General features: G+C 43.9%; 1 protein-coding gene across 1 annotated transcript; it reads left to right on the top strand.

The window, feature by feature from the left end:
• The first annotated feature begins 3,208 nt into the window (after positions 1 to 3,208).
• On the top strand, positions 3,209 to 13,742 carry oatx (organic anion transporter X). Its single transcript, XM_056595055.1, has 15 exons — positions 3,209 to 3,300; positions 3,502 to 3,675; positions 4,459 to 4,532; positions 4,686 to 4,827; positions 5,237 to 5,340; positions 5,860 to 6,014; positions 6,868 to 7,036; positions 7,637 to 7,754; positions 8,080 to 8,195; positions 9,123 to 9,177; positions 9,662 to 9,821; positions 10,013 to 10,121; positions 11,593 to 11,671; positions 13,012 to 13,139; positions 13,589 to 13,742. The coding sequence occupies exons 1-15, from the start codon at positions 3,274 to 3,276 to the stop codon at positions 13,740 to 13,742; spliced, it is 1,764 nt and encodes a 587-aa protein (XP_056451030.1). The 5' UTR covers positions 3,209 to 3,273.
• Positions 13,743 to 13,988: the final 246 nt, after the last annotated feature.

The raw sequence follows: 13,988 nt of genomic DNA, 5'->3' as shown, positions 1-13,988 counted from the left end.
GTCTTGTGTTGGGGACGAGGGGTTTACGGTGCTCACTCGTCGGCCGAATCATTCAAAGTTGTGATTTATTGTTTTTGCTGAAACACGGGCAGTTTATCCCGGCTCCCCACAGAGAGCAGCTGCTCAACGGCACAAACCCAGAACAACCCCAGACTTGTTTTTCAGCAGGTCTCCGGGCCTCCAGCTCTGGACTGGGGCCCAAGTGTGGAATGCCACCCCCCCCACACACCCCAAGTCTTTTGTCCGCAGGGCTGCGCAACGTGGAAGGATTACAGATATATTAGTGTCTTAATGTCGCTACAAAAGTCCTTTGTAAAAAATACACTGTACAGTTTACCTCTTTTATAACCCTCACCGTTTCTAGAACCTGTTTCATACTCCTACACCCCCCCCCCCCCCCCCCCCCGTGGAACCACTTTCATAACCCCCCCCCCCCCCGTAGAACAACTTTCATAACCATAACCCAAGTACAACCTCTTTCATAACCATAACCCTTTGAATAACCGGTTTCACAGCCATAATCATTTGAGGAACCTCTTTCAAAGTCTACGTCAGCTTTATTGTCAATTACAACAAATAGAATAACCGAAATTTTGTTTGTCTCTGACCAGGGGTGAATTAAGTATAAAGGATAAAATTTGGTAAAATAAGATACAATCAATAAATACTATCATAACTCTAAACCCAGTAGAACCTCTTCCATAACCCTAGCCCTTTGAGCAACCTCTTTCATAACCCTAACCCTTTGAATAACCTCTTTCATAACCATAACCCCAGTAGAACAACTTTCATAACCCTAACCCCCCATTGAACCTTTCATAACCCTACCATGGAAGGAACTCTACCTCACACAATCATATAAATTAAGGATGTTGTTGGAGTGGTGCTATGAAACATCATAATTGCTACTTCACAATTTTACCTATGTATGATGTCTTTCTTTTCCCTCTCTATGATTTCATAATTGTACATTGTTTTTGGTTTTTTCTTTTCTGTTTTCTGTTATTTTTTGGTTTCTTCTTTATCCTGTTTTCGTGTATTGTTGATTTATTATATGTTTTTCTTGTTAAATGTGGACCCCAGGAAGAGTAGCTGTTGCCTGGTGTCATAGCTAATGGGTATTCCTCATAAACTAAACTAAACCAACCCAAGTAGAACCTCTTTCATAACCCTAACCCTTTGATGAACCTCTTTCATAACCCTTGCCCAAAGACAACCTCTTTCATAACCCGAAACCTTACCCCTAAACCGCCCCTTAATCCATACCCCCTTTACCACCCTCTACTCCCGTTTAATGTATGCATGCACCAGCCTCCTCGACAGAGTCTTTAACACAGTTTCACCCCCTCCCTCGAAGGCTATCCTGCTAACGGCAGAGTAATGAACCCGAATCGTTATACCCCTAATGTAGTGTAATGTAATGTCGATTTATTTGAAACTGGGACAATGTACAGAAAAACATGAATCTTGTTTAGAGCAAGGAGAGTTGCATCGCACCAGGTTTTAGCTAATTGCTATTTTCCACCTTTAGTCACTGTGCAGGTAAAAAGAATAAATACTACAAAACTAAACAAGACACAATATATATATATATATATATATATATATATATAACATATAATCATATAACATATACATTAAAAGGACAAGAAGATACAATGATATAAATACATTGGATAAAATGGTTTACTAAAAGCACTACATTGCATATTTTATAAAAAAAGATATACCCCTATCCCACTAGCACTTAAATTTTGATTCTAATTGTATAAGTGTGTGCAGGTCTTTTGCGTGAGCAGCCAAAGCTTTTCCAGAGGGGATAAAGCTTGAAAATCATTAATGGTTATTAGATATGTTGGGAAACTGTTCCATGTTTAATGCCTACAAAAGAGAAGGACGACTTTCCAAATGCGGTTTTTCATTGCAGAATTCTGCATTCTCTCCTAATTTTTGCCCTGGTTGCCCCTGCGGCAAATTCTGAGCCCAGCGTCATAAAGTTCTTTAGGGGAGGAAGTGCAGCTTTGTGTCAAAATTAAGAAGATTATGTTTATGGAGGATTTTGCAGTGGCGATATTTATCATGCATTTTAAGAGCGTTTTTAACTAGCCTACGTAGTACCTACCCTTACCTTACTCTAACCCCAAACACTAACCCTATGATGGAGGGATGAGAGAGAAGAGACAGAATGATGGAGGGATGATAGAGAAGTTGTTAAGTATTAATACATCGAATAATAATGGTTAATTCCGTACACGCATATTTTAACCTACTTCCATGAAACACATGGGCTTAGGTTGTAGGTCTAAGTCCTGGTGGGAGGGAGGGGGTGGAGATGGAGGACGTGACTACAGACGATTCTCGGAGAAGCATTAACCACAACGAGTAATGATTGGTTAGTTAACGCAGGTGCACAAACACTGCGGCTAAAGTCCATCCTTCTCGCTCGGAGAGACAGTGGAGCAATAGAAGGTCAGTGAACACTACAGGATCATCAGTTCTCAGCCGCGTCAGGACGTCCAGTGTCACAGCTGTCCTGTAGATGCTTGCTGTGGCCGGCTCTCCAGCAAGGCACCCCGCAGCTCCGCAGAGCAAAGACTTGGCAAAGCAGGTAAAACATTTCGTTCATTAGTCCTTCTTCGTTCGGGTTCAAGACTACACTTTTTGTTTCGGGTCCTGGGAGTTTTTATCAGAGCTGAGAGCATTTGCGAATTTTTTTTTGGTCCTAATCTCGATCCGGATTAAACTCCGTTAAACCGACCCAAATTGGGGCCTTTCTAAAATAACTCTACTGGTGTGTAAATGGCCGTATGAGGTGACCAAGGTCCGGACCTCGGTAATTATTTCCTATTTTTTTCTTTTATTATTAATAAAAAAAAGATATTTCAACTTTTTTATCATATATGTTTTCTTAATAAAGGCCTATATATTTTCGGCGCAATATTACTGTATAATCAGGAATTGAATACATTAACATTACAAACAGACATACAAAATATAATAATAGTTTAAAAAAAGTATTTTTGCCCTCTATCTATTTAATTATAGAAAATGAGTTTGTGTGTAGTGCATAGCCCTTGTGTTTTGTTTGTGTCTTTTTTGTATGAATTTTGCTCATCAAGAAATGCAGTAAATATGCTCCATTAAAAGAAAAACATCCGGACCTCACTAATTTTTACTGGCTATGGTTGCATCTGTTATGCATCACGTTGAGAGTTAAACCTTCTCCTACAGAGTTAAACTGTAGGAACCTTGAGTTCTGGAATCACCAGAGAGATGGGCTTCGTTGACCTACTGGACCAGGTAAAATAAAACATACTTACTGTTAAATATGCATGTGTCTCTCTCTCTCTCTCTCTCTCTCTCTCTCTCTCTCTCTCTCTCTCTCTCTCTCTCTCTCTCTCTCTCTCTCTCTCTCTCTCTCTCTCTCTCTCTCTCTCTCTCTCTCTCTCATACATATTCATTCATTCATTCATTTCTTAATGAATATGTGCTCTGTTCTAGATAGGAGGATTCGGCCGGTTTCAGTGGCTTCATGTCACCCTCATTAGCCTACCTGGGCTGCTGATGGCCAGCCAGAATCTACTGAATAACTTTGTCGCAGGGATGCCTGCCCACCACTGCACTCCATCAGCCAATCACAGCATTCCCTACCAATACAACCATTCTGCTACCATGGTCAGTCTGTGTCTGTCTGTGTATCATCATATTAATGTTTTCGTTATTGTGTCTTAACGGAGGACCCTGATTGGTTGATGTCTTAATGGAGGACCCTGATTGGTTGTTGTCTTAGCGGAGGACCCTGATTGGTTGTTGTCTTAACGGAGGACCCTGATTGGTTGATGTCTTAATGGAGGACCCTGATTGGTTGTTGTCTTAGCGGAGGACCCTGATTGGTTGTTGTCTTAACGGAAGACCCTGATTGGTTGTCTTCTTAACGGAGGACCCTGATTGGTTGTTGTCTTAACGGAGGACCCTGATTGGTTGTTGTCTTAACGGAAGACCCTGATTGGTTGTCTTCTTAACGGAGGACCCTGATTGGTTGTTGTCTTAACGGAGGACCCTGATTGGTTGTTGTCCTAACGGAGGACCCTGATTGGTTGTTGTCTTAACGGAGGACCCTGATTGGTTGTTGTCCTAACGGAGGACCCTGATTGGTTGATGTCTTATCGGAGGACCCTCATAGACCTCTGAAGAATAAGTCCCGCCACCGAGGCTCAGGGTTCCATCGGTCAAATGTCCATGGGAAATAACACAGGTTTTTTGAATGATCGTTCAACACAAACTCTGCAGGTGGCGAAGAGGTAAAAGCTGCTCACGTTTTGAACTACACACTTATGTAAGATCATTCAAAAACCACATGTTATTTCCCATAGACATATGACCGATGTCTTAACAGAGGTCCCTGATTGGTAATTGTCTTAACGAAGGACCCTGATTGGTCGTTGTCTTTGGTTGCAGGTGACTGAGCGGCAGCTTCTAAGGGTCTTCATCCCGCTGGACGCCTCCGGAACGTCGCTGGACAAATGTAGGAGGTAGGAAGCAAGGAGGTGAGGGATGTGGGAAGGACATGAGTAAGGAAAGGAAAGCATATATATATAAATATATACAGCATATATACATATATATGTATGTATGTATGTATGTATAGATATATATATTGTGATCTGGGGTGTCATGCGATGCAGGTATGTGACACCCCAGTGGCACCAGCTGCTGATGAACTCAACAGCGCCCCCTGCTGACCTCACCTCGGCGGTAGAGACGGAGGCCTGCCTGGACGGATGGACCTTCGACCAATCAGAGTTCGACTCCACCATAGTCACAGAGGTACACAAATACATGAGCAGGAGCGGATTATTCCTGACATAATATATTTATCTTTATTTGTATCAATAGAGAAAGGGTCAATATGAACTACCAATGAAGTCTAAACAGCTTTATAATAATAATACGATTAATATTACATATTATTATTGTATAATAATGCTATAATATAATTCTCCAGAGTGCGACTTCGTACATCAAGTCCCGTTTTATTGGGATAGCCCTTAATCAAAAAAAATATACAGTTCCCGCAATATTACGGTAATGAAGGGTGGAAAAGAAAGTTGCTTGCCCAGTCCAAGAAGTGGCCAGGAGGCCACTTTCTGAAGCAGTGTTTGTGTCAGACCTTGGACTGTGTTTTTATTTTGCGAAATTAACAATGATCATAACAACATGAAATATCCCCCCAAAGTGGGACTTGGTATGTTCCTTAAGACCTCTGAAGCAGATGAGCCAGACCATCTACATGGGGGGGGTCCTGGCTGGGGCCATCATCTTTGGAGGACTCTCCGACAGGTCACAAACATGCACGCACACACACACACACATACACACACACGCACGCACACACACACACACACACACACACACACACACACACACACACACACACACACACACACACACACACACACACACACACACACACACACACACACACACACATACTTCATTACCTTTTCCACAATTTACATTCTCTTATCGACAGCATATATAACAGTATGACTTATTTCCATATCACTGACTTATCTATCTAACAGTATGACTTATCTATACACTATGACTTATCCACATCACAGTATTACTAATCTGTAGAACATTAAAACATATCTATATCACAGTATAGCATGAGTTCTTTGACTATAAACTGTGTGTGTGTTTGTGTGTGTGTGCGTGCGTTCGTGCGTGCGTGCGTTTGTGTGTGTGCCCTGCGCGGGCGTGTGTGTGTGTGCGCATGTGTGTGTGTGTGCGCGCGCGTGTGTGTGTGCGTGTGCGTGTGATTGTGTGTGTGCGTGTGTGTGTGTGTGTGTGTAGGTTTGGTAGGAAGGTGATCCTCAGCTGGTCCTACCTCCAGCTGGCGATCCTGGGCAGCTGCACGGCCCTGTCTCCCAGCTACGCCATCTTCTGCACCCTGCGCTTCCTCAGTGGGATGTCTGTGTCCGGCATCATCCTCAACTCCGTCTCACTCAGTAACTACCTGTCTGTCTGGCTGTCTGTCTGTCTGTCTGTATTCTGTCTGTATTCTGTCTGTCTGTCTGTCTGTCTGTCTGTCTGTCTGTATTCTGTCTGTCTGTCTGTCTGTCTGTCTGTCTGTCTGTCTGTCTGTCTGTCTGTCTGTCTGTCTGTCTGTCTGTCTGTCTGTCTGTCTGTCTGTCTGTTTGTCTGTCTGTCTGTCTGTCTGTCTGTCTGTCTGTCTCCCTCAGTAACTACCTGTCTGTCTGTCTGTGGCATCATCCTCAACTCTGTCTCACTCAGTTACTGCCTGTCTATCTGTCTCACTAAGTAACTACCTGTCTGTCTGTCTCTGGCATTAAGTGTGTTTTAGTATCTTTAGTAAGACTTTAATTTGTTTTAGTAAGCTTTAATTTGTTTTAGTATAAGCTTTAGTTAGCTTTAGTTTGTCTCAATCTCTGTCTCTTTCTCGACGGCTCTCTCTCAATGGTTCTCTCTATATGTCTCGCTCTCTCTCCCTATCTCTCTCTCTCCCTGTCTCTCTCCCTCCCTGTCTCTCCTCCTATGTCTCTCTCTCTCTCTCTCTCTCCCTGTCTCTCTCTCTCTCCCTGTCGCTTTCTCTCCCTGTCTCTCTCCCTCCCTGTCTCTCTCTCTCTCTCTCTCTCTCTCTCTCCCTGTCTCTTTCTCTCCCTGTCTCTCTCTCTCTCCCTGTCGCTTTCTCTCCCTGTCTCTCTCTCTCTCCCTGTCGCTTTCTCTCCCTGTCTCTCTCTCTCCCTGTCTCTCTCTCTCTCTCTCTCTCTCTCTCTCTCCCTGTCTCTTTCTTCCCTGTATCTCTCCCTCCCTGTCTCTCTCTCTATGTCTCTCGCCCAGAGGTGGAGTGGATACCTACCAGTTCGAGGACCTTGGTTGGTACTCTGTCATCTTTCTTCTTCACCTTCGGTCAGATGATCTTGGCGGGCCTTGGCTTTTGGCTGAGGGATTGGAGGAAGCTACAGGTGGCTGTGTGTCTTCCCTACTTCCTGTTCTCCTTCTACAGCTGGTCAGTAGCCAATCAGATGCTCCGTCTCTCTGTGTGCCTCTGTATGTCTCTCTTTCTCTCTCTCTCTCTCTCTCTCTCTCTGTCTCTCTCTCTCTCTCTCTCTCTCTCTCTCTCGGATTGGCTGTGTGTGGTTAGGGGGTCTCTTATTGGCTGTGGGTTGTCAGGTGGTCTCTCATTGGCTGTGGGTCGTCAGGTGGTCTCTCATTCGCTGTGGGTCGTCAGGTGCTCTCAGATTGGCTGTGGGTTGTCAGGTGGTCACTGATTGGCTGTGTGTTGTCAGGTGTTCTCTGATTGGCTGTGGGTTGTCAGGTGGTCTCTGATTGGCTGTGTGTTGTCAGGGGGTCTCTGATTGGCTGTGGGTTGTCAGGTGGTCTCTGATTGGCTGTGGGTTGTCAGGTGGTCTCTGATTGTCTGTGGGTTTGTCCGCTGGTCTCTGATTGTCTGTGGGTTGTCAGGTGGTCTCTGATTGGCTGTGGGTTGTCAGGGGATCTCTGATTGGCTGTTGGTTGTCAGGTGATCTCTGATTGGCTGTGGGTCGTCAGGGGGTCTCTGATTGGCTGTGGGTTGTCAGGTGGTCTCTGATTGGCTGTGTGTTGTCAGGTGGCTTACGGAGTCAGCCCGCTGGTTGGTTCTGAACCGGCGGTCTGAGGAGGCTCTGAAGAGCATCCAGCAAGTCGCCCGCATCAACGGGAAGAAGGACGTCAACATCACCCTGGAGGTAGCTGTCTGTCTGTCTGTCTGTCTGTCTGTCTGTCTGTCTGTCTGCCTGCTTGTCTGCCTGCCTGTGTGAAAGCATCACCCTGGAGGTAGCTGTCTGTCAGCCTGCCTGTTTGTCTGTCTGAGAACATGACTCTGGAGATACCTGTCTGTCTGCCTGCATGACTGTCTGTCTATCTGTCTGTCTGCCTCCTTCATCATTTTACATCATAGGCAAATCTTTTTTCAACAGAAAAAAACAGTGTTTAATAAGCGTGTGTGTGTGTGCGTGTGCGTGCGTGTGTGTGTGTGTGTCTGTGCGTGTGTGTCTGTGCGTGTGTGTGTAGGTTCTCCACTCCCACATGAACAAGGAGATCGTCGCCAGTAAGAGCAGCTACAGCGCCTACGACCTCCTACGGACTGGAGGCATGAGGCGCATCTCAATTTGTCTGGTGGCTGTCTGGTACGACTCGAGTACCACTGTACACAATACTACTGTCATACTACACAATGATACCACACTATACAGTACTAAAGTGAAAACGTCACTTTGTCCTGGCAACCGGATTTCCAGTTCTAAACAACCGAACGAGAGATGGCGTTTTCCATTGCTGCCATGTGATGTTTCTTTCAAAATGAAAATAAATCAATTTCAAGAGGTGAAAATCACTACCAATCGAAACATGTCGAGGCTTTCATGTATTCCCCTGGGGTATTAAAAGGAAAAGTTAGACAACGTTACTTTAATTTATTATGAGACCACTAGACAATCTAGTCTCATTATAACGTCATTGGTAAAGCAAACTCGCAAATCAATTCGCAATCATTTTCTATAAAACGTTTGCGTGGCAAAGTATTACCCCTTGTTAATGTGGTTTGTGTAGAACCGCAAATCGGTTGCTATGGAAACGTGAGGTCACAACTCCATTACTCTATAATACTACCATAATAATACACTATAACACTGTATTGTGAGGCGCATCTCAGTGTGTCTGGTGGCTGTCTTGTGCGAATAGCAGTGTACATAATACTACTGTCATACTAGACAATGATACTACACTATAATACTACTGTAGCACTACTATGATACTAGACTATTATACTACTGTAATACTACTATGATACTACACTATGATACCTCTGTAATACTATTTTAATACTACTATGATACTACACTATTATGCTACTGTAATACTAGTATGATACTACACTATAATACTATATAATGAGACGCATCAAAGTGTGTCTGGTGGCCGTTTGGTAGGCAACTCAATACCACTGTAGATAATACTACTATAGTATTTTACATATACTACTACATGCACTGTGCACACACCCACATGCACGGTAGTTTGTAGTCATTCATTCATGACTGCTTTCTCTTCCTCAGGTTTTCCACCAGTTTTGCATATTATGGTCTGGCCATGGACCTCCAGAAGTTTGGAGTAAGCCGTTCCATTCCTATTGGCTGGTATTCTACAACGTCTTCTGACGTCTTCTTATCTTCCTGTTGGTTGGCTATCTTTCCTGTCTTTCAATTGGCTCACTATCTGTCATGGCTGGTTTCCGGTGAATGTGTGTCCTGTCTTCCTATTTGCTGGTTGTCCAAGTGAATGTGTGTCCTGTCTTCCTATTGGCTGGTTTGTTCGGTAAATGTGTCTCCTGTCCTCCTATTGGCTGGTTTGTTTGGTGAATGCGTGTCCTGTCTTCCTATTGGCTGGTTTGTTCGGTAAATGTGTGTCCTCTCCTCCTATTGGCTGGTTTGTTTGGTGAATGCGTGTCCTGTCTTCCTATTGGCTGGTTTGTCCGGTGAGTGTGTGTCCTGTTTTCCGATTGGCTGGTTCGTCCGGTGAATGTGTGTCCTGTCTTCCTATTGGCCGGTTCATGCAGTGAATGTGTGTCTTGTCTTCCTATTGGCTGGTTCTCCAGGTGAACGTGTACCTGATGCAGATCATATTTGGGGCTGTTGATATTCCGGCCAAGCTGCTGGCCCTCCTCATGCTGACGTACCTGGGCCGGCGTGTCACCCAGGCAACCTGCCTCTTCCTCTCCGCCCTCGTCATCTTCATTAACATCTTCGTCCCCACAGGTTAATCACACACACACCCACACTGTGTGGTTCTCTCTCTCTCATTCTCTCTCTCTGTCTCTCTCATTCTCTCTCTCTCTCTCTCTCTCTCTCTCTCTCTCTCTCTCTCTCTCTCTCTCTCTCTCTCTCTCTCTCTCTCTCAGACAGAGAGACGGACCCTCACACACACTCTGCTCTTTGTGTCTCCTCAGACATGCAGACGCTGAGAACCACTCTGGCCTGTCTGGGGAAAGGTTTCACCTCATCCTCCTTCACCTGCGTCTACCTGTACACTGGAGAACTGTACCCCACGGTCGTCAGGTAGGCCCCTCCCACGCTCATCGGGTAGGCCCATCCCATTGTCATCGGGTAGGCCCCTACCACTGTCGTTGGGTAGGCCCCTCCCACTGTCATCAGGTAGGCCCCTCCCACGCTCATCAGGTAGGCCCCTCCCACTGTCATCGGGTAGGCCCCTCCCACTGTCATCAGGTAGGCCCCTCCTATTGTCATCAGGTAGGCCCCTCCCACTGTCATCAGGTAGGCCCCTCCCACTGTCAGCATGTAGGGTAGGCCCCTCCCACTGACATCAAGAAGGCTCCTCCTACTGCCACCAGGTAGGCTCCTCCCACTGAATCTTGACCCATGTTCCTTTTATTACACCAAGTTTGATGATGATTGGCTTAAGTAAACCCCGCCTTTTGGCACCATATATTCCTCCCTCTACCAGACATGTTGTTTGGTCAATAAATGTTACTGTATCTCAGCAATGCAACCTTTACCCCAACCATCCCACCACGCCCCGATTGACCAAAACTTGATGTCATCTTATTCCCAATTTGGTCCTGAGCAACTTTCGTATTGAACTCAAAGTCGTAGAAGTCCATCTTGATGTCCATATAAGCAAACATGCATACGTTATTGAGGCCAATATGTGTAAAGCAGAGGGCGTTTGCTGGGTAGGTGTGTTCTAATAATAAAACTAACATTTACAGTAGGGTGCCTCGTACTTTGTGTTTAACCACCTGATAATAAACATACCAGTAATGCAAAGTGCTCTACAGCCAGCAACACCGCCCCTAATGGAATCATAATGTAAACAACCACAAGGGGTTAATCAATCAATTTTGTATCAATAAATGAATGATAAAAACTACTATAATAAAAATAATGATACATTTAACTTAAAAGTGGTTTTGTCATGTAAGCTGGTTTAAACATTATATTGGGTTACAATTATTTAGCTTATGCTTTCGTCTGGAGGGATAATAAGTGTGTTCAGCCATGAAGATACCGACCAATAAGAGCAAGATTCACACGTGTAATACAATTAATATAATTACGGTAACATGTTATGTTATATTATATTAAACAGATGGTAACATGTTATGTTATACTTAACAGACGGTAACATGTGATGTTATATTATATTATGTATTACATTGAACAGACTGTAAGACTGTGTTATATTATGTATTACATTGAACAGACTGTAAGACTGTGTTATATTATGTATTACATTGAACAGACTGTAAGACTATGTTATATTATGTATTACATTGAACAGACTGTAAGACTGTGTTATGTTATGTATAACATTGAACAGACTGTAAGACTGTGTTATATTATGTATTACATTGAACAGACTGTAAGACTATGTTATAGTATGTATTACATTGAACAGACTGTAAGACTGTGTTATATTGTGTATAACATTGAACAGACTGTAAGACTGTGTTATATTATTTATTACATTGAACAGACTGTAAGACTGTGTTATGTAATGTAATCACAGGCAGACTGGGATGGGCTTCGTCTCCACTATGGCTCGTATTGGTAGCATGGCCGCTCCTGCTGTTCTGATACTGGACGAGGTACCAACTTCATAACCAACCAACTTACTATTAACCAGACCCTCAACCAAATAACTAACAACCTAACTCACTAACTAATAGCTCGAACTAACTATCAACCTCAAGACTCAATAACTAATAACCTTACTATTTACAAACCAAACAATTGAATAACCCAGCGAGCTTATCACCTAAGTAATTACCTAACAACCAAATGAACTAATAACCTAACTTATTAGCTAACCGCCTAATTAACTAATAAAAACATTAACTAATAACCTAACTAACTACTTACCTAATAATTGTCATAACTAATAACCAAGTTAACTCATAACCAAACAAACGTATAAAGTAGCTTATAAATCGTACTGACTACCAACCATATACTAAATATGAACCGTACTAACTAATACCTACTAGCCTTAATAACCTCAATAATAACTTACCGACCACCACCCGCACACCAACCAGCTAAAACTATCGGCGATAACAGAGGCAGTTATAATAGGAGCAACTATATGGAGTAGCAACATTAGGATCAGCTATATAAGGAGCAATTATAATAGGAGCAGACCTACAAGAATCCTGCTTTGCGTGTACCGCCATCTTGTGGCAGCCGCCATTCCATACTATTCACACTATAGCTTTAGTGTGAATAGCATGAAGCCACTGTAACAGGAGCAGCTATAGGGTTAATAACATGCAGGAGCTATAACAGGTACAGCTATAGAGTAGATAACATGAAGCCACTGTAATAGGAGGAGCTATAGGGTTAATAACATGCAGGAGCTATAACAGGTGCAGCTATAGAGTAGATAACATGAAGCCACTGTAACAGGAGCAGCTATAGGGTTAATAACATGCAGGAGCTATAACAGGTACAGCCACGGCTGTTGCACCAAATCCTGGGCCCTGTATACAAGAGGTCCTGATGGGCCCCCCCCCCCCCCCTCCCCGAATTCCCCCTACCAGCCCCCTGCGCTGAATTGTTGACGGGGGGGGGCGGGGGGTAGAGAACAATTGCTGACGGGGGGGGGGGGGGGGAGACGTGGCCGTGTGCGACTCCTAACACTATGGGCTGGTGGATAATTCAACAGATTTTTTCTTTTTAATTGCCATGGGCCCCCCCCTCTGCCTTGGGGCCCCCCACGACTGCCTCACTTTCCCCCGCAGTCCGTCGGCCCTGGGTACAGCTATAGAGTAAATAACATGAAGCCGCTATAACAGGAGCAGCTCTAGTGTTAATAACATGTAGGAGCTATAACAGGTGCAGCTATATGTGATGATAACATGATGAAGCTATAATATAATATATACAATATATATTATAATATATAATAACAGCGACTGTGTGTGTGCAGGTGATCCCCGCCCTCCCTAGCATCGTGTACGGAGGGGCCGCCGTGATCGCAGGAGTGTTCGCCTGCTTCCTGCCGGAGACGCGGGACATCCCGCTGCCCGACACCATCGAAGACGTGGAGGACAGATGGTACGCGGGCGCTAGCTCATTGTTAGCCGCACACTGAATGAAATAGTATGCGGGCGCTAGCTCATTGTTAGCAGAACAGTGAATGAAATAGTATGCGGGCGCTAGCTCATTGTTAGCAAAATAGCAATTAAATGGTAAACTGAAGCTAGCTACATTTTTAGCAGCATAGCAATTAAATGGTAGGCAGGTGCTAGCTCATTGTTAGCGGCATCGCAATTAGCCCTCTATTTTCAAAAAGAGACTGATTTCCATACACTATTACACTCTTTTTATATTGTATGTCTATTTTGTAACTTTACTATCTCTACCTTCTGTATGTCTGTCTGCTTGTCTTTTTGTCTGTCTGTCTCCTCGTCCGTCTGTCTGAGTGTCTGTCTGTCCGTCTATATGCCTGTGTGTCTGTCTGTCCGTCTATCTGCCTGCCTGTTCTTGTGTCTGTCTGTCTGCAGGCCTGGAAATCTGCAGCCCAAAGAGAAGCAGGACCAGGCAGAAGAAATGCCCATGAAGGTGGGCGTGGTCTCTGAAGGGGGCGTGGTCTCCAAAGAGGAAATAGCTTTGAAAGAGATGAGGGAGGGGGAAAGCGCAGGGTTAAACGCCCTTTGATCTATCTATGAAACTAGATCTATATATACATATTTGATCTATGAATCCAGATCTAGATATAAATACATGATCTATAAATCCAGATCTATATATAAATATATGATCTATCTACGAATATAGATCTATATATAAATATATGATCTATCTATAATATATATAGATTTATATATATATGTATGTATGTATGTATGTATATATACAGATCCCTCTCTGTAGAGAGGGAGAGAGATAGAGAAAGAGATTATA

The sequence above is a fragment of the Gadus chalcogrammus genome, chromosome 7, assembly GCF_026213295.1.
Source record: "Gadus chalcogrammus isolate NIFS_2021 chromosome 7, NIFS_Gcha_1.0, whole genome shotgun sequence".
Taxonomy (NCBI): domain Eukaryota; kingdom Metazoa; phylum Chordata; class Actinopteri; order Gadiformes; family Gadidae; genus Gadus; species Gadus chalcogrammus.
The sequence above is the reverse complement of the archived record's forward strand: the minus strand, read 5'-3'. Positions and strand labels throughout refer to the sequence as shown.

Coding starts and splice junctions, on each gene's coding strand:
- oatx (XM_056595055.1), top strand. CDS start 3,274: ATGGGCTTCGTTGACCTACTGGACCAG. Junction 4,828..5,236: donor ACTCCACCATAGTCACAGAG/GTACACAAATAC, acceptor ATCCCCCCAAAG/TGGGACTTGGTATGTTCCTT. Junction 5,341..5,859: donor TTTGGAGGACTCTCCGACAG/GTCACAAACATG, acceptor GTGTGTGTGTAG/GTTTGGTAGGAAGGTGATCC.